Raw genomic sequence first — 21,198 nt, forward strand, 5'->3', positions numbered from 1 at the left:
GCCATTTTTTAATCTTCAGGACATAAAGTAATAGCTGACTTTTTTTAGTGTGCTCAGGTTCTGTACTATGTATTTTGTATGCTTTGTCATGTTCCAGCATCACGTTAGCCCTAAGATAGATGTCCTTGTCATCCCAATTAGAGACAAAGAAGCTGAGGCTCAGAGAGGTTAACTAACAGGCCCAAGGCCAACCTTCTAGTTCTGTTGGATGTAAATGGCCTAGCTCTTCACCAGGATATGATTCTGTAAGCAGAGTCTGTACAAAGCCCTTCTTCTTGTTGTCTATGGCACACATCATGCTACAAACACAACAATACTGTGAAATGCTATGAAAATCCCCCTTTATCATGCACTGAATTGTTGCTCGGTCCATGGAGTCCGACATGCCCTGTGCCAAAGGATATCCTAGAAACACGTTATCTTTGTTGAGTAAAACCCTAAGGACACAGCCCACAATGAAATGAGAGCCTTGAACCCATACCTCTAAAGCCTGTCATGTTATCAGTTATCCATTTCTTCAAAATCAGCTCTCATACACATCCTTTTGAATAATTACCAAAGTGCAAGTACTCTTCTACATGCTGACATTATTTTAATTTTATTTTTTTAATATCCATTTATTTATTTATTATGGCTGCACCGGGTCTTAGTTGTGGCACGCGGGATCTTCCTTGCAGCATGCGGGCTCTTAGCTGCGGCATGCGGGATCTAGTTCCCTGACCAGGGATGGAACCTGGGCCGCCTGCATTGGGAGCACGGAGTCTTAACCACTGGACCACCAGGGAAGTCCTTACTTATATTGTAAAATCAAGTTTTTCCTCCCCAAGAATTTGGGTATGAAAAATGTTGTGAAATACAGAGGTAGGAAAATCGGGCTGTGATGTTGGTTACATGCTGATCACTGGGATGATTTTACTGTTCAGATTTTATTTGCAGTGTATATTCGCATTTCCTAATGTTCTGTGTAAGTTGTGATTGGCCAAAACCATTATGATTTTAAAATTTCTATTACTAAGTTGTAACCATAAGCCTCACACATTCCGCAAAGATAATGAGTTCTGTTAATAAGGCATCTGAAAAAGTTAATTGATATTTTATATATTAATATGCAATTTAAAGTATAATCCAACTATTTAATCCTGTGATTGTCATACTTTTCAAACTTTAAGATCCAGGATGCCCTAACCTGCTGCTAACCCTCCACTGTGATTCCCCCAGGCTAGAAGACATCCTTGGATGCCCGTATGACTCAGTTGAAATCTTTGACGGCCCCAGGATTGCCTGCTGTCCATGGGCAAATTCTGCGCCTCAGTAGCTGTGATGTTTTTCTCCTCCTCCGACATCATGACTGTGGTGTTCCGAAGTGATTTTGTGATCACCAACAGTGGCTTTTATGCTCTGTTCAATGCAATTCCGCAGGGCGAAAGAGAGTCAGGTAGGAAGCTTCAAGCAGGTTTTTGGCCTTGAAAAGACAGAACAGTTTTCTAATTTAAGGGATTTCCCTATTAGCAGAGGCCTGGGATTCAGTTTTAAAAGCACACACACACACACACAAGCCCTGCTGCATCGCCGCTAGATTTTTCCATTAAGAGGGCCTCATGAGCGATGAAATAAAGCAGTGACGTCCAGCCTGTATGTGAATGGGCAGGCGGCTCCTCCCCGCGGCTGCATCCGGCTGCCTGGGAACTGTCCAGGGTGCTGAAAAGTAAAAGTCAAACTTGCAAGAATTCTCTTCCCTCCACCAGCTGGCTCACTTTACATCTTGCCTGCATTGGACCCTAGACTCACCCAAATAAGAGGCTTGGGAAGTCCTTAATGGATGGACGCTATAGCCTGTCATTCCAGGACCAGGTCCAGTTTGCACCCAGAAGGCATACTTACCTGCCAATTGTGGGGCCCCAGTAACTCAGGTCATTAGGAATTTGGGTGGAAACTCCCTGGGTGTATTTTGAAGCTGGGTGTTTGTTTCTGAGTAAGGGAATTCCTTATATATTTGACCTTCAAAAGCATGCTTGAGATCTTGCCCTGGGGAGGCTAAGTAAGGTCCAGCATTTGAAATCCAGACCATTCATTGACTCAAGATCACCATTTTCTCATCCAATAATCTTCACTAACGTCCTACTCTGTGCCAGGCCCAGTTATAAGTGCTGGGGACACAGTAAACAGTACCATGCCTTTCCCTCATGGAGTTTACAGTAGCGTGGATTTGGGTGAATGGGGAAGGATCAAGACATAAGAAACAAGTAAATAAACAAGATGATTTGGGGGTAGTGATAAGGCTGGGAATACAGAGCCAGATAAGATAGAAGAGAGTGCCTGGGATGGAGGAGGTGCTATTGTGGATTGAATGGGGATGGCGGCCTTGCTGAGGAGGTGATATGTGATGAGTGACCATGAAGGGGCATTCTAGGCAGAGAGAATAGCAATGCAAGGGCTGCTCTCAGGGAGGAAAGAGTTGGACACATTAGAGAAACTGAAAGAAGGCCAGGGTGGCAGAGCCTGTGGACACAGTAAGGGAAGGCTGTCCCTAGTGCGTCTCCAGGAGACCGCAGGTGACTCCAGCTGGCCACAGCCCGTCAGCCCAGAAAAAGCCATTCCCTTTGGGCTTTATGAAGTCCTAGACGCCCTTGTGGTCAGGTGTCTTCAGGGGACTAAATCTACACTTATCCAAGCACTTATCCAAGACATGTCCAAAGAAGCAGCTGGGAACCCATTTCCCCAGGAACCCAGCTTTGCAACACAGAGAACCACACAGCAAGATCTGCAGAACCCAAGGTGTGCTGGGGCTAAGCACTGTGTTTTATAGTCACACTCTTGTTGACTTGTCACCTCTGAGGTACATGCTGCTAGAAGCCCCATTTTACAAATGAGGAAACTGGGGCCCAGGGAGATGAAATAACTTGTCAAAGGTTACACAACTAGGGGGCAGGAGAGCTGGGATCCAAACCCGCCTCTGTCTCACTCCTAAGCCCCTCAGCCCAACATATTACGGAATCAAGACAGCCTTAAGGCTTCATTCTTGCATTTATTTCCCTTAGCCACAAATACGGGAGCTAGAAATCCTTCTTATTTAAAACTCCCTACACTCAAAAATAAAATCCTGCTTTGTTTAGAAGATGGACCAGAGCTGCGGCTGGTGGGTGGTTCTGGACGGTGCGCAGGACGCCTGGAGATCCTCCACAAGGGGCCTGGGGCACCGTGTGTGACCACCTATGGGACCTGAACGAAGCTGAGGTCGTGTGCCGACAGCTGGGGTGTGGAAGGGCCGTCGCTGCCCCTGGAAAGGCCCACTTCGGCCTGGGCTCTGGAGACATCCTCCTGGACAACATTCAGTGTTCGGGAAGCGAGAACCACCTTGGCCCGAGCGCTGGCTGGTCAGACCACAATTGCGGTCACCATGAGGATGCTGGCGTCATCTTCTCAGGTACCTCTCCTCCTGTGGCAGCTTCTTTCTGGTCTTTCAGCATCTCGGTGATGGGTGGAAGGTGTGCACAGAGCAGGGCCAGGTGACCAGACAGATGAATGTCCCTTCAGCCGGGCTGGCAGAGAATGCTGAGAGCCACGCTTTCTTCTGAACACGCACTCCAGGGCCACACAATTTTCCGGTCCTGTTCCTTGCAGCCTCTCTCAGGTCTGTAACTGCTTCTCCAGAATCTAAACATGCCGTGTTCTTGCTTGTGTAAGACGAAGCCTGCCTGTTTGGGACTTGCCGACACTAGAAAACCACCACTTGTCTTTATAAAATTTAACTTAGATTTCCTAAATTTACCTCTTTTTAATGCATGCAGATGCAGGGAACTGGGCTCCAGATGTGATTCCTGCACCCCCAGGTAGGTCTGACACTGAATTTCCATTATCTCTGCAAAGTGAATAAGAAATTTAACCTCGGGACTCCCCTGGTGGTGCAGTGGTTAAGAATCCGCCTGCCAATGCAGGGGGCATGGGTTCGATCCCTGGTCTGGGAAGAACCCACATGCTGTGGAGTAGCTAAGCCTGTGCGCCACAACTACTGAGCCTGCGCTCTAGAGCCCGCGAGCTACAACTACTGAGCCCAAGTGCCACAACTACTGAAGCCCACGCACCTAGAGCCCGTGCTCCGCAACAAGAGAAACCACTGCAATGAGAAGCCCGCGCACCGCAACAAAGAGTAGCCCCCGCTCGCCACAACTGGAGAAAGCCCGTGCGTAGCAATGAAGACCCAGCACAGCAATAAATAAATAAATAAATAAATAAATAAATAAATAAATAAATTTATATTTGAAAAAAAAAAGAAATCTAACCTCTGTCTGGACCCAGGCACAGGTGGACAGTGACGTAGACACTGGAATCACCCAGCGAGCTTTAAAAACTTCCGATGCTCAAACTGCACCCCAGACCAGTCACATCAGCACTTCTGGGGTCCAGCCAGTCATCAGTGACATTTAAAGCTTCCTGTGTGATTCCAACATGCAGCCAAGGCTGAGAACTAGGGGCTTGGTCAACGAGCTAAAAGTCACATTTCCCAAATGGAATGGCATCTGAAACTCTCCTCTCTGGACAACAGATCATGGAGGGGCAGGAAGGGACTGAAAGAGGATGGTCCCATCACAGTGGCTGAGAAGAAGGTTGGTACAGAGAGGAAGGAGGAAAGGTTTACCTCTCGGGGATACGAATTAAGAGAGCGAAAGCATGCAAGTCAACAAAGAAGCACTGAATGTCGAACTCTCCCAGTGGGTAGAAAGCAGATTGGGGAAGTGAAAACATTTGGGGCTCCTCTGTGGGCCTCCTGGCTTAGCCAACAGAGCAGGAATAGAGAAAGGTACACCTTCTTCAGGTAACCTACTCAAAGTCGAGGTGCAGCAGTGACCTCCCAACTCAGATTCCTGCTGGATCAGAGCACCTATGGTCCTGCCTCCTGCATCTGCCTGCCTCTCCAGGACAAGTTCTCAGCCGCTTGCTTCCCTGCTCACTGGCACCCCGGGCCCCACGCATCCTCTTCCCAGCCTTACCCAGTGACGGTGCCGCTCTCTGCCCTCAGTGGTGGCCTGGGCCGGGGAGAGTTGGGGTCAGGGGTGCTCCCTGCAGTGTTTGGGGGCCAGGCGAGGTGGCTAGCAGCTGTCCCTACCCTGGGCTGGCACCACTATGGTGCATTTGGAGGGACACGCTTTGGGAGCCTCTTAGCCACTCCAGTCCAGGTTCCAAGGGCGTCCCAAGTGGAAGTTGCCATCCCTTGTAGATTGCCCTTCTGGTGTGGGTGGCAGAGGCAGACCTATGGGAAGGGGCCCGTCTTACTTCATTGGAATACTTGTCCAACCTACCTTTCCCCACCATGGCTCTCAGCTCTCCGGGTTTGAAAGCTGCATTGTCCCTCTGCATTTTGGCACCTGATAAATTTCTACAGGCACTGTGGCATGTTCATAAGCCCAGACGTTACTGTAAGTAATGCCTCATGACTGGTCAGTCTCAGGACAGCCCTTGGGTTGGTGGATCCCAGCACAGAAGAGAAAACAAATCATGAGACTGTGCGTTGTCTGTGATTTCCTGGTGAATCACTGAAAGAAGGGGAGAGGTTGCATCTCAGATCAGGGAGAAAAGAGGAATGAGTGTGTCCACACCATATATTAAGATTCAAGAGTAGTAGCAGCTTCATTCATTTGTACTTAGGTATTGATATAAGGTGATGTTATCGTGCTAAGCTCTTTCCTGATTTTTTTGGTTCTGATTTTTGCAGCTGCCATTCCCCAAGCGCCTATCCCACAAGGCAACTCTCTTCCACTGAAAGTATAACCTGTAAAGGGTGGAATCATGGTGATAATTCATAAAAGTAGAATAGACGTCTGCTGTCCTGCCTGCATGAGGGGAAGGAAGTGGTGGGACGGAGCCCTCACAAGCAGATCGATTGTCTGCATCTTAGTTGGGCTGGTTTGCATGACAGGAAGCTGGGGAGAGCAGTAAGGACGTGTCACTGGACACCCCACACCTGCCATGTACATATCCAATCCATTTCCAGCCTCACCTACAGTCTTAGGGTCCTGCCTACCTGTCACACATCTTTCCTCCTCCCTCACTCCCTCTCAGGGTACAGCCACACACCAGCCAAGCCGCAACCACGTCTACACCAGCATGATCCCTTCCCATTTTGTGATTCACTTTTGAGCTTGCTGGAATTCTGGATTCTATACTCGAGAAAATGCAAGTTGCATGCCTGAAGAATCCAGCCCCGGCTCTCTCGTTTGTTTTCACAGGAGGAAGTCACTTTTGTGGGGGAGTCATTTCAAGTCTGTCGGGCTCCTTCTACAGTCCTTGGTAGCCAACAAACTAGCCCAGTGACGTGGAGCGTGTCTGGGTGATACACCTGGCTGAGAAGTTCCACGTAGAGCTGACAATCCCCAGCCTGAAGTAAGCAGCTTTGCTTTTCCCTGCATCAAAGGCCAGACCGGATTTGAAACCATGCTTTCCCCAAGAGGTCGCTTTTCCAAGTGTCTGAGTCATTTCAGCTGCTGTAACAAAACTGTAATAGACTGGGTATCTTAATAAACAACAGAAGTTTATTTTCTCACAGTTCTGCAGGCTGGAAAGCCCAAGATCAGTATACCAGCAGATTCGGTATCTGCTGAGGACCTGCTCCCGGGTTCATAGATGGCCGTCTTTCACTATAACCTCACGTGGTGGAAGGGACCGGGAACTTTCTCAGCCCTCTTTACAAGGACACTAATCCCATCATGAGGGCTCTGCCTTCATAACCTAATCACTTCCTAAAGGCCCCACCTCCTAATACTATCATATTGAGGGTTAGGTTTCAACATATGAATTTCGAGGGGATAGACATTCAGCCTACAGCACCATGTGACAAATCCTTTCACATATTAGGTGAAAATTGGTCTGGTCTTCTGAGCTCAGAAAGTCTTAGCTTAGAAAGTGCAATTGGAGAAGACCCCACGAGCATCCCTGACACCTGCCTTGGAGGGAGCCTCAGCTGGGGTGACCCACACGTGAGGACCTCGCCCCTCCACTCTCAGCCAGCTCCATTTGGGACACAGCCTCTTCCTCTGGCTGAACCCTAAACTGTTCTTCTTCATTACCATTTTCTGATCTTTATTCTTCCCTCTGGTGCTACACAAATCTTTTTCCTCTTCCCTTCAAGAATTTCTATCATGTTCCTACTAAGATTTTTCTTCTGCATATTAAATAGCCTCCGTTCATTCATTCCTCGTATCATGTACATTGTGCTTCCTACTCTCTCTCCAACCATCACCCATTTTTAAAGGAATTCATCCCATTGTAATGCATATTTATATCCATGTATATATACATATATATTTGTACACACATACATATACAGGAGTAACTTTTTAATGAAAGTATTACTTTTCCTGATAATGTTTAACCCTGGTTTCATCCTTCTACACTGGGTCATGTCTGGCTCATTCTGTGTTCCTAACACTGTCACACAGCCTGTCCCAGACCTCTGCCACTGCTTTCTGTCTGTGTTCATTGGCCACAGCAGTCAAGGATGTGACGGTTAAATGCTGCCTTCAAATGTAATGGGTCGGCTGTGGAGTGTTAGTTTTACCTGATGCCTAAATTTCCTTTAGAATGGGGAGGACATGACTAAAATCAGGGAGTGTTATGTATTATGAGCAAAGTGTATTTATCATTCATTCATTCATTCCACACATTTATTTGCTGAAAACAATGTGAGAAGATTTGGCATCATATATTTCAAATCTATGAACTTCACAGTTCTAATGTTTTGGGGCATAGAGTATCATTTTATCGTTTCTGGAAAACGGTTATTACAAACAGCTGTAATGACCCATAGCCCCACAGTCTCAAGGTTAGCCTTCCAACACGAATTTCCTACTATAATTTCAGAGCTCACCAATCAAGGACTGTTTAGTGTGTTGCCTGGAGGCTGAGCTTAGTTGCTGATTTTTGGAGTTTGACATTTTTAAGTCTGAATTTATTGATATTTGCTTTTTGTTTCTTAGGACATAAAATTAGTTGTTATTTGCTCCAGTGAATCTCAACTGGGAATAACTGTACCTCCCCACAGGATGTTTCGTTGTGTCTGGAGACATTTTTTTACTGTCTCAATCGGGGGTACGCCGTTGTCGTATAGTGGGTAGAGGCCAGGGATGCTGTTAAGTGTCCTACAATTCGCATTACAGCCCCCCACAGTAGAGAGTTATCCATCCCCAGTGTCAGTGGTGCTGAGACTGAGACGTCCACAATGAAAATGTGAGGTATGCACTGCAGTGTCGCCTGTTATTGCCACACTACCGTCACCTTCCACACAAATATTATCACTTTTCCCTAATTTAAAAATGAGTTATTTTGGGCTTCCCTGGTGGCGCAGTGGTTGAGAATCTGCCTGCTAATGCAGGGGACACGGGTTCGAGCCCTGGTCTGGGAGGATCCCACATGCCGCGGAGCAACTGGGCCCGTGAGCCACAACTGCTGGGCCTGCGCGTCTGGAGCCTGTGCCCCGCAACGGGAGGGGCCGCGATAGTGAAAGGCCCGCGCACCGCGATGAAGAGTGGCCCCCACTTGCCGCAACTAGAGAAAGCCCTCACACGAAAACTAAGAGACCCAACACAGTCATAAATAAATAAATTAAATAAATAAATAAAGTATTAAAAAAAAACCAAAACTAATCTAAAAAAAAAAAAATGAGTTATTTTGAGCTACTTGGCTCTTATTTCATTGAAACAGATGTGTTCTGCAACAAACAGCTTTTCAAATTCAGTAGTTTGCATACAAATGTCATTGTGCCCATTGTGTATATTATGCAATGAGCACAGACAAGGCATGCGTCAAAGGCCACTGACTGTTGTTTAAATGCAAATGTGCATATGTTACATTTTTATCGTGTTAGATAAATGTTGATGTTCTTTAATGTATATTTATTGAGCCCACTTTCTGCAGGCCCTGGTCTAGGAATGGGTTTATAATGCCAAAAAAGACAAACAAGGTCTCTACCCTCATGGAGTTTACATTCTAGATGGGGAGACAAGTAGTACTCGAATAAACCAATAACTCAGTGGACAACTTCAGTTAGTGATAAGTTGATAAGCGCTATCAAGAAAAATATAATACATACTTGGTAACAAGGCAGAGAGCGAAAGGGGCGAAGACAGCTTTAGATACGATGCCAGGGACAGCTTCTCTGATCATCCAGGTTAGACAAAACATGCCAGGAAAACACTTGGTTTGAACCAGGCAGTTTGGGGCATCGGAGGGAAGAGTCTTAGTCAACAGGCCCTCAAAACTTTTACAGCTGTCACCATTTCTTCCTGCTCTGGGTCTTGTTGAGAGTTCCACTCAGTGAGACCCTAGTGGACACTCTCCACCACCATGGGGAGTGGCTGAATTTGAATAAAGAGTCAGGGGATATCCTGGAGACACTTGAGGCAGAGAGGAAGATGGTGGGACACGCTGAAAGCCAAGATACCAGTTGTGGCCGCAGCAGGGCGGGGAGGGGTGCTGAAATAGACCAGGAGAGACATGACGAGAGGCTGACTGGCCTGGACCAGTCCCGACAGGGAGGGACAGGAGGGCAGACTCAGGCAGTATCTGAGGGGTCAAGTCCACTAGTGAGCTGTGTGGTTGGAAGGAGGGGCAGGAGTGCCTGCAGTTTCTGGCTGGATATGATGCAAAATTTGACTTTATGTGAGACATTTCTGCAGATTTCCTTGGGGAGCCTAACTCTGCCTTCACCTCCTCAGATTAGAGGACATCTGTGGGTGCCCTTACGACTTCATCGAAGTGTTCAGTGGACAGCAGGTTGCCTCGCTCTCCACGGGCAGATTCTGTGCCGGGGCAGGGCTCACGTTCCGCTCCTCGTCAAACAACCTGACCGCAGTGTTCAGAAGCGACGCCATGATCACCAACACAGGGTTCCTTGCCCCGTACAATGCCATTCAGCAGGACGAAAGGGAGAGTGGTGGGTATCCTAATAGGGACCTCGGAGGGAAGTCAGATGTAATTTGCGTCCTTTCCCTTTAAGAGAGGAGATGCTTTCTAAATCCGACCTGCGGGGTCCACCTGCATTACTGACATCCTGAGTGACATCACTCTGACACTGAAAGCCCCCTGCCCACCCCTCCCCCTGCTCTGTCCCTCACTGTCACCTTCCTCCACCAAGACGTCCCCCTGAAGAGACAGACGGCTGAGTCTCGTATCTTGCCGTGGCCACGCGTGCAGGGCGAGAACCCAAACAACAGCCTCCTTCTCCAAAGGAAATGGAAATGCAGTAGAGCGAATCCTTCTGGAGCAAAACCATCTCAAACTACAACTACCAGCCCACCTGCTTCCAGCCGAATTCTATGCAGAAACCATCCAGAACGCATATTCATACAGACCTCTGAGCTTCTGCAGCAAGCTATGGGGAACATTCCACAGCCCTCTTGGAGGATAATGCTTAGGGTGACCGTATAACTTATCCTTCAGTCAGGGTACTTTTGAGAGTTTAGAAGAGACTCTAAAATAATTAACGGGCATTAACTGACCTACAGCAGTCATAAACCAGGACCATTCCTGGCAAATCAAGACATAGGGTCCAACAGCCTAATATGGGAAAACGTGCCCATCTGAGAATCTTGGGCATTCTCTATCTGAGCGGAAGGGCCTGAGCAGAGACGGGGGACAGCACCACAGCTCAGGAGCCTCTGTTCTCCTGCCCCCAGACGCGGCCCTGAGACTGGGGGACGGCAGTCACAGGTGTGAGGGCCGGGTGGAGGCCCTCTACAATGGCCCCTGGGGCACCGTGTGTGACGACAGCTGGGACCTGACGGACGCCAGGGTCGTGTGCCAGCAGCTCGGCTGTGGCGCGGCCTTGTCAGCCCCGGCGCAGAGCTACTTTGGTGGAGGCACTGGCCACGTCATGCTGGACGATGTGCAGCGCACAGGGAATGAAGCCAGGCTGTGGCAGTGCACGCACAACGGCTGCTTCTCCCACAGCTGCAGACACCCAGCTGGCGGCGTCTGCTCCTCCCACAGCTGCAGACACCCAGCCGGCGTCGTCTGCTCAGGTGGGCCCCCCCCGGGACACAGCACACCTCAGGGAGAGCCTTACCCCCCGGCAGCCTCTGGGAAGGGAGACGTCAATTACTCAGAAAGGGGCTGTCGGCTTCAAGCCATCTTTTCAAGTCAATTTGCTTAAGAGGTAGTTTTCTTTCTCTTCAGTTGTCGTGTCTGTAAAATGCTCAAGGTCCCACCTTAAAAGCTGTGGTGATTAAATGGGGGGTTTGTATCACCAGACAGCCCATTCCTGGATAGACAGGCCACGGCGTTGGTGACAATCCACTCTCTCCTCAATGGGAATAGCAGCCGGTGTCCAAAGAGTGCTTAACACAAGCCAGGCTCTGTGCTAAAACCAGTGCACTCCTGGTCTCATTTAATCTTCACAGTCTCAAATAAGGTAGAGACTACCAGCATCCTCATTTGATTGACAAGGCAGCAGAGGCAGAGCCTAGATCACACACAGGCCCGTCCCCTAAGGTGCTGTGTCAAAGACTGAGCCCAGCTCTGTTGCTAAAGTTCCTTCAGCCCCATAACTGACCCAAAGTAAGGAAATGCCATGTTTTCAAATTTAGCGCTTCTAGCAACTAGATGAGCCATCACGAGCCTGGAAAGCACAGTGTGCTCCCTCACCCGGTGGGCACTGAGGCTGCCAGTGTCTAGCCAGCATCGATGGGTTTTAGTGCCACACTCCTAACTGCCCAGAGCAGAATGTGTTTGACACACACACACACACAAAAAGCTTGATTCCTTTTGTGAATTGTGTGGCTGTCTAACTCAGTCCATCTCTTATTCTCTCCTCTGTCTTGGAATAGGTATTGATGGCAATCCAAAAGTGGGACTAACAGGTATTGCTCTTCCAAACATTTCAACCCATTGCCAGGTCCCTGGTATAGGTGAATCCTAGCTACTTTGTAATCCTGTAATTGTGCCACAGTCTAATTAAATTATCACTTGTTAATTAAAAAGAGCAATGCAGCCCATTAGCGTTAGCAAAATGGTGGGTCTTGGAGGGGGGCGGCAGAGGGTGGGGAGAGAGGTCAGGGGGAAGGAAAATTCAGATTCATCAGAAATGGAATCTCTGGCCACTGGGATTCCCTGAATCAGTATCCGCCGTGAGCAAGGGCTAACTGCCTGCAGCGGTGATCATGCTATCTATAGGTGCCGCAGGGAGCAAGGAAATGAATGGAATGGCATGGCATGGAATGGCATGGCATGGCATGGCATGGCATGGCATGGCATGGCATGGAATGGAATAGAATAGAATAGAAACCCAGGGTCAGCCCTCGACAAGTTGTATCAAACTGCACCTGTCTGCACACTTGGTGTCTAAATATCCAAACTCTTGCAGTGTCGGTCATCTCTGTCCACGGCAGCACAGAGTAATCACAGCTCTGCATGTCAATATTTTTGAGTATTTTAAAGGTTTATTCTGAATAAAAGCCATTGCTCACAGTATCATTTTTTTCCCTGTGTATTTTCATAGGCTCGACTGGTGACAGCCGCCCTACAGTACTTCAGCTTTATTTAAACACTTCACGTGGTTTTATATTTGCTTTCTTTTCAGTTTTAGCACTTCCAGCAACCAGATGGAACCCTTTCTTCCTTTTACATATGAGAAGCTCCGGCACAGAGAACCCTTTAAAAATTCCACTTCAAATCCAATGTTTCAGCCATAAAGTGGATGCTTTAAGTAATCTTGGTCTTGATTTCAGCTAGAATTGGATATAAGACAATGAGGGGTCTTCTAATTCAGTCTGTTCCGTGACCACACAGTACGCTGTACTGAGCAAGGAGCCTTTGGTTTGCATTGTCTTTGCATCCTTTTCAAGTAAAATGCATGCTCAGACCTATCTGTGCATATGGGTTCATAGAGCCCTGTCAACCTTATGTCACGATCATTTCTCCTCACAAAAACCCTGTAAGCTTGACAGGACACACGTAACGATCTTATCTGACAAAGAGTAACATGGGAAACTCCAAAAGCCTCCAAAGCTCTTTTTTGTAGTTACGGGCCAAAGCAGCTCTAGAACAAATTCTCCTTAGCCTCTTCTCACCCCACCCCCTCTTGACCCCTCTAAAAAACCAGCAGAGGTCGGTGCCCCCTTCCAATGGAATTTCTTCACTGTTTCTTGCAGATGAAAATTTCCATTGTGGCGGTTTGCTCACAGATAGTTTGGGCTCTTTCTCCAGCCCTTGGTATCCTAAAAAATACCCCACAAATGTGGTGTGTGCCTGGGACATACAAGTGGATAGGAGGGCTCATGTCAAACTTACCTTCGAAGTGATGAAGTGAGTAAATATCTCCTACTTTTACTATCCTCTTTACTTGGTTATACTGCCTGCTACCACCCTTCCCCCCCCCCCCCGCAAAAAAACCCCAAATTCCATAAAGTCTTATGTGCACTGAGGAGAATCCTGGTTGCATTCTTATAGTAGTGCTAGATTGGAAACAATCTAATTGCCCATCAATAGGGGTTCAGTTAAATAGATTTTGGTACATTTATATATTGCTGTCACACACGTAGGGTGTATTGCTGTGAAATGATCTGCAAGATCATGGCCAATAGTACAGGGACTGACAGTTGTGCATAGACTATCTGTGGAAAGAAACAAATAGAAACTGTTCGTTGTAGCCGCTTCCGGGAAGGGGACTAATCAGAGGTGGGAGAAAAGTTGCTTTGCCCCACGTACCCATCAATATCACTGAAACTATATTCCTTGTGCTTGTAATGCATATTCAGAAAATACAATTGAATGAAAACTTTAAAAAAATAAAAGACTTTTAGAATCAGGAGGATACGTACTGCCTGCCCCAGTGGGGTCATGTCTTCCTCCGACGTGTGTGAAGAGATGTAGGTTTCAGACAGCTTTTCCAGAGCCCTTCCCGAACCAACCTGGGCAGTGCTTCCTGGCGTAAAAACCAATGGATTGATCTGAACACTATCATGACTTCACAGATTGGAAACCTTCTACGGCTGTCCATACGACTTCATCGAAATCTTTGATGTCGCACAAAGCGAACCTTTTTCGCTCGGGAGGTACTGCTCCAGCCCAACCCCAATATTTACCTCCTCTGCAAATCACCTGATGGTGGTCTTCCACAGCGACGCCATCGTCACCAGCGTCGGCTTTTCTGCATCCTACGAGTCCCTCGTGCAAGACGAGAACAATACCAGTAGGTTCCCGGGTCATCTCAGCCTCTGGCCGTGGTTGGTAATGACAGTGAGGGTGGACGGCCGACTCTGTGATCGGGGAAAGGGGTCCCGAGCTCCTTAGTTTACCCCCAAGATCTGACTAGAGAAAGTGGTTGAACACCCAGCACTGCTGTGAAACCACGCGTCCACACACATCTTATCAGGGCAGAGCACACGACGCTGTGTGAGAGGGGTACTTGGCTGATGCTGTTCAGTCTCTGAGCCTGTTGCATTCGGAACACCTGCCTAAAGGATGCTGTTCCTGACCAAGGGCGGCAGGCGCCAGTGTCCCCGAGCTTGGTGCCTCCCACGTCACGCAGAGTGCCCGGGGGCCTCTTTTGATCTCTGTAAAGTAGACAATCCTGTCTGGCAAAGAGCTTTAACAAAACACCCCCCCACACACACCCCGAAATCACAGTAACCTGAGAGATGAAACCCGAAGTACCTTTGCAGGCGCTTTAACCCACCTCAATTTCCTCCCCAGAATGAGAAGGCAGCCCTCGAAAGCTGGTCAGCTCAGAGGAGATGCCCAGCTCTTCCTTGAAGGCAGAGCGGTGACCCGGGCATGTCTGTGTCCCAGATGCGGCGCTCAGGCTGGCCAACGGCAGCCAGCGGTGTGAGGGCCGCGTGGAGCTGCACTTCAACGGCAGCTGGGGGACCGTGTGTGACGATAGCTGGGACCTGCAGGACGCCGAGGTGGTGTGCAGGCAGCTGGCCTACAGCGGGGCGGGGTCTGCCCCCAGGAGGGCGAGATTTGGCCGAGGCCTGGGCCCCATCACCCTGGATGACGTGGACCGCGTGGGGACTGAAGACAGGCTGTGGCAGTGTCTGCGCGGCGGCTGGTTCTCCCACAACTGTGGCCACCACGAGGATGCTGGCGTTGTCTGCTCAGGTGGGCCTGATGCCGAGGCCGGGGGGTGGGCGAAATGACATTCCTGCTCTATGAGTCTTCGCCCAACTGTACTTAAAGCCGCGGGGAAGTCCTGGACAGTCCCTGTGTCAGTTTCCCAAGCTTCAGCCCTTCAGCCCTGCACGGTCCCCGCCATATGCACCTACTACCCACACTAGAATTTTCCGAATACTTTCCATCAGCTCTTCTTTTTTCACCGAAGTGAATTCATTTTACAAGGAAATTTTATATCACCACCATGAATGGAGGGTCAGGATCACTTGCCATGAAGAGGAAATACATAAAAATAAATACAATGGCAATAAAACAAAGTTAAAATGTTTACAAATAAACAGTGAACTGGGCTTCCCTGGTGGCGCAGTGGTTGAGAATCTGTCTGCCAATGCAGGGGACACAGGTTCGAGCCCTGGTCTGGGAAGATCCCACATGCTGCGGAGAAACTAGGCCCGTGAGCCACAATTACTGAGCCTGCGCGTCTGGAGCCTGTGCTCCGCAACGAGAGGCCGCGATAGTGACAGGCCCACGCACCGCGATGAAGAGTGGCCCCCGCTCGCCGCAACTAGAGAAAGCCCTCGCACAGAAACGAAGACCCAACACAGCCAAAAATAAATAAATAAATAAAATTAAAAAAAAAAACAAAACAGGGCTTCCCTGGTGGCGCAGTGGTTGAGAATCTGCCTGCCAATGCAGGGGACACGGGTTCGAGCCCTGGTCTGGGAAGATCCCACATGCCACGGGCAAGTAGGCCCGTGAGCCACAATTACTGAGCCTGCGCGTCTGGAGCCTGTGCTCCGCAACAAGAGAGGCCGCGATAGTGAGAGGCCCGCGCACTGCGATGAAGAGTGGCCCCCACTTGCCACAACTAGAGAAAGCCCTCGCACAGAAACGAAGACCCACCCAACACAGCCATAAATAAATAAATAAATACTTTAAAAAAATAAATAAAAATTTTAAAACAAAAACAAAAACAAAAAAAACAGTGAACTATCTAATCAGTTCATACCCATGTATATCTGAAAATATCCTTAAGCAGAATGGAACTAAGTATAAACTTTTATATTTTAATGCAATGAATGAGTGACTCTTAAACTAGCAGATGTGCTACCTCAGATTATCTCACAGCCCACCAGTGATGAGTGATGACTTTGGGAACCGTCTCTTTGGTTCGAACCACCCCCCCTCCCCAGCACCCTGCAATTTTTACAGGTAACCAGAGATGCTCTGAAAGTCTCAGAGCTGAGAGCCCAGCTCCTAGCCCAGGGTCCTTATTCTCGTTTTATCCCAGCTGAGTCTCTGCAGATAAATTCAGTAGTTGGAGTAAAAAGCCCCCCTTTATCTCCACGTCCTTCTGGGTCTGGCTGGGAAGAGGCAAACTGGTTTATCAGCTAGACTGGCTGCAACGACGTGAGAAAGGATGAAAGGCCAAGAGGGAGGGGGAGGTGCTGGAAGGTTCTGAGAGGAGGAGAGAAGTGAAGGGGCAGAATCAACGTTCTCAGCAAAGCAAGAGCCGAAGCCATCAGAGGGCAGGGCCGGGGGCCTACAGAGCAGTGAGGTTTGGAGCCAGGGGGTGGGGCAGAGGCAATGGAAAGGTCATGGCCCAGCTCCACGGCCCACTCTGGGGCCCATCTGCTCCTTCCCAACGCTGACCTTGCCAGTGGTATGTCCTTGAGACGTACGTGGTCCTGCCCTTTACAAACTGACATTTACTCTGGGAGGCAAGACCCACACACCCACAAAGAATTACAAAACCAAACCAACTGGCAAGACAGGTGCTCCACACAAGGTGACCACCATTGTGGCCTCCGTTTGCCCCCCAGAAAATCCCATAAAAATGACATTGCAGTGTCTGACAGTGACAGAAATGAACTAGGACATCTGGACATCGTAGCCATGGCAACTCAGGGCCATTCTCGGATGCCCAGATTGGGTACAGTTTCTCCCCCAAACAAGACATAGAGTTGTATATGTCTTACATTCCGCACAGCTTGTGGGATCTTAGTTCCCCAGACAAGGGATCCATCCCAGGCCCTGGCAGTGAAAGCACCGAATCCTAACCACTTGACCACAAGGGAATTCCCAAGACATATACCCTTCTGTTTTAAACAAGCAAGTCTACCCCTTGGGTTTAAGAAGAACTAAGGGACATAACCTGCCCTCTCCTTTTGATTTATGTTTCTCGTAGCCTCCCTGCCTTGCTCAACGCCATCAGCTGCTGTGAGTGACCCAGCTTCAGGTAATTGCAGCGGTTCTGAATTGAGTAGCTATAACTTGCCTCGGCAGAGTTACCCTGGGCGGTAGGGTTGGATTTAGGAACCAAATGCCCTGGGTTTGTTGTCCTGGCTTCACCTTTGCTAGCTGTGGGACCTTGAGGAAATCTCTGAACTTCTTCATGCCTCGGTTTCCACCTCTGGCCAAGGAGGAGGAGGAGGGTAAGAGCACCTGCCCCGTAAAGCCGTGCTGGGGCTTGGTGGATCCCTCTTAGTAGAGTGGGAAGGGCGGCGCTCGTGGGGCGCACCATTCAGATGTCAGTTAGTACCTTCTGCCCCCACTTCTCCCACGGCCCTGCGGGGATTTGTCTCTGGGTACTGCCTTCTGCTTGCCAGAACTGTGAAGAATGAAGGAGCAGAAATCACCACTTTTTTAGTTTTTCCCTGACTCTGTGATTGGCCCAATAGTTGTCACATTTCAAATTAGGTCAGCTGCTTTTTTTAAATGTTTTTAAGAATAAAATAAAATATGCTGCGAAGAGTTAGAAAAAAAGAGAAATGACCCCAAACCTTCAAATGAAGCACCAGGGTAGGTTACACTGAACAGCAGTGAGCCCCAGAGGATGCTTGTTGACTTTAAAATGTATCTTTAAAAAATCCATCCAACCCCCATGCTTTGATTTTCTTGAGCTTGTATGAGTTGGCTTGAATCCCTGTAGACACGCCAGTTGGGTGATGGAAGGAGTACTCCCCACAGAGAAAGAACTCAGGAAGGGAATCAACTTAGAATCAGAAAGTAGATAATCCACAAGGCAGGGAACCCACCAACCGCTGACTGAGAGTTAAGTATGTTTGACCCTTAATTAGGTTGTTGAATAACTATTTTTCTTTCACTTTCTGTCTGTCCTTAGTCTCTTTTCCAAAGCCAACAGGGGTGCCCACACCAACAGGTAATCTTTCCCTCTCGCTTCGGTTGCCTTCCCTTTGTGGAGTTTTAGCTCAGAAAAACCCCAGCATTACTGTGGGAGAAAATGGCCCTGCCGGAAGTGCCTTCCTCCGCAGCCTCAGGCCGCACAAAAGGCTGCTGCTGGAGGGGCCTGATGATGTCCAGGTTCACCTAGAAAATCCGTGGCTGGAAAGTGAGGGGAAAGAGCTGTGAGATGCAAGACTGGCTTGTGGGGACTGGTTTGGAAGCCGGCGCCCAGGAAGGCTGGGATGGGAGTACCCAGCTGACCTCACATCTTCACCCGGTCCTGCTGGGAGCTCCCCTTGGCTGTGTTCTAAGCATATACAGTCTCGACTCTTTTTTGTAGCACTGCCCTTTGACCGTGGGGACCAGCCTGTAATGACTGCCCTTTATACTTCCCAGAGCGTCTTCACATGTGGTGACACATGATCCTGGGAATAACACGGATAGGAATTATTGTTCTTGTCACTTGATCGATGCGTGCAAGGCACACAGAGAATCTTACACACACGTACACACACCAGTTAGTGTGTGCATGATAGCTTCTCATGAAAAATCCAACAAACCCTGTGAGTGCCAGAACCCGAGACTTCACAACACACAGTAAAAGAGAAGGGGCAGCTATGCAGGAATGCAGGGCTCTGGGCCAGCTGGCTAAGGAGCAAAACCATTTCTTAACCAGTTGTAACCTCGAAAAACACAGAGTAATACCCAGGGCAAAATTAAACAGAATGAAATAAAGGAGGGAGTAGATTTGTTATTATCCATGGTCAGTGCACAATTTTCAGGAGATACTGGCTCTTCTGGTGGCCTCTCTGGATGAGCCTTGATGGAGGTCATTGTTTGGAATGTCCACCAAGGTCTGGGCCTGCGGCTGGCAGACGGGTCGAGCCGGTGTGAGGGCCGAGTGGAGATCTACCACGCCGACACCTGGGGTACTGTGTGTGATGACAGCTGGTCCATCGAGGATGCCCACGTGGTCTGCAGACAGCTTGGCTGTGGTCCGGCCATGTCTGCCCTCCTGGGGGCCAGCTTCAGCCCCAGGGCCGGCAGCATCCTTCTGGACAATGTCAACTGCATGGGCAGCGAGGCCTCACTGGGGCAGTGCCCTCACAGCGGCTGGTTCACCCACAACTGCAGGCACCACAAAGACGCTGGTGTCATCTGCTCAAGTGAGCACAGGTGGCTCCTGGGCCAGGCGTGGGGCTGCCCAGGCCAAGCCTGGAATTTGCACGCAGAGTCTGGAATGCCTTCATGCCTTAAACCTTCCCCCGTGTTCGGGACGGCAGATTTCTGTTCTAACTCTGAAAAATATGCCAGCTGTTTAATATATGGGAGGACGCCATCCAACTTGAGTGCCTGCAAAGGTTAATCGTTGTAAAATAAAGAAAATAGGGACTTCCCTGGTGGTGCAGTGGATAAGACTTTGCGCTCCCAATGCAGGGGGCTGGGGTTCGATCCCTGGTCAGGGAACTAGATTCCACATGCATGCTGCAACTAAGATTTTGAGTGATGTAATTATCCGAGGAGTTTCCTGTGTGACTTTGGATTTAATAATTTGACAAATAGAGTGTTAGAGGTTTATTTAGGGGGAGGACAATAAAGAAGATATTCTCCCCTACTCCAGGTGTTGAAGCAATTAAGAAATAAAACATCAGAGTCAACACCAAAAGATGGCCTTTATTACTGATAAAGCTGTGTGGGAAGGCAACTCTTCATACAAGAGACAAATGGACTTTTCACCCCCCCTCCTCACCCTCAGTCTAGATCTTGGGATCTATACCCCACCTAGGGAAAGTTTCAGTCTGCAGAGCTTACCCTTTCCTGGGTCACTGCCTCCCACCCATTTGAGGGAAGACAGTGGAAAGCAAGTCCCCCATTTACAGAATCTTTGTTAGATGAGCCCCGTACAGTGGAGAAACTTGGACCAATTGTTGTTGTCCTCTGAACAAGTAACCTCCACCTCCAAGAGGAGAAGTAAAGTGTGGACAAGAGGAATGGCGACCCAACGAGTAGAGGGGTGGCCTGGGGGCAGTGGAGGATCTGGAGACACCCTGCCATAGCCCCTGTCTCAAAAGTAGAACGACAAGCCAAATCAGTCATACTGATCTATGATGGTCATTTTTATGTCTCCTGTATCTTATAGAAACATGTACGCCTGATATGGCTGTCTTATTGCCATCTTGTTATTTTTGTTCATCTGCAGCTTCAATGTCAACCACTGTGACCTCCACACCAGGTAGAACACTGTCTACTGTCCCATAAGTGCCTCTTCTTGGAGTTCCATTTATCAGACTAGGCTGTTCCATGGATATTTTGTCCCCACCACAGCCTCAGTAAAAACAGAAACCCAGGATTTTTCAACACTGGTATTTAAGTTTCTTCTTCTCTTTTTCTACAGATCTCTCTTCAACTTCAGCAGAAATGACCTCTCCATCTGGTAAAGGCTCTCTCATTGTGGTGTTTAGATTAATGAGACTAGCTTCTTACTTGTCATGTTCTGTTTAGAAAATGAGCCACTTAACGCCCATTTTGACTACAAAGTAAACCCCAATGAAAAGACACATGGAAGTGTCCTTTCTCTCGTTTTTAAGTGTCCTGTTCTCTTTGTTCATACACAGATTTGTCCTCAACTTCAGCAGAAGTGGACACCCCTTCTGGTAATGTCTTCTGCCTGTCATATTTCTTCAAGTTAAATATGATCAACTCCCCCTCTTTCTATTTAACAGGTGAACATATACACTGAATATTTTGTCTACGTAATAAGCCCAAATGTAAACAGAAGTCCCAGCATCCTTTTCACAGAAACTAAGCTTCATGTTCTCCTCATTCATCCACAGACACAGGAGTGGTCCCTCTGCTAGGGAACACCTTCTGCTTGTTGCACTGGTCTTAGTCAGATGTGCCCAAGAGAGG

General features: G+C 48.6%; 2 protein-coding genes across 3 annotated transcripts in view; one reads left to right on the forward strand and one right to left on the reverse strand.

The window, feature by feature from the left end:
* The window catches only part of C7H10orf120 (chromosome 7 C10orf120 homolog), a 73,019-nt gene that overhangs the window by 19,731 nt on the left and 32,090 nt on the right, over positions 1 to 21,198 (reverse strand). The window lies entirely within an intron of this gene.
* Positions 1,345 to 11,143, forward strand: LOC137767650 (putative DMBT1-like protein). Its single transcript, XM_068548885.1, is given in 6 exon segments — positions 1,345 to 1,435; positions 3,114 to 3,179; positions 3,182 to 3,424; positions 6,225 to 6,378; positions 9,708 to 9,925; positions 10,668 to 11,143. Coding segments are annotated over 6 exon segments (1,248 nt in total).

This window comes from Eschrichtius robustus, chromosome 7, assembly GCF_028021215.1.
Source record: "Eschrichtius robustus isolate mEscRob2 chromosome 7, mEscRob2.pri, whole genome shotgun sequence".
Classification (NCBI taxonomy): Eukaryota; Metazoa; Chordata; class Mammalia; order Artiodactyla; family Eschrichtiidae; genus Eschrichtius; species Eschrichtius robustus.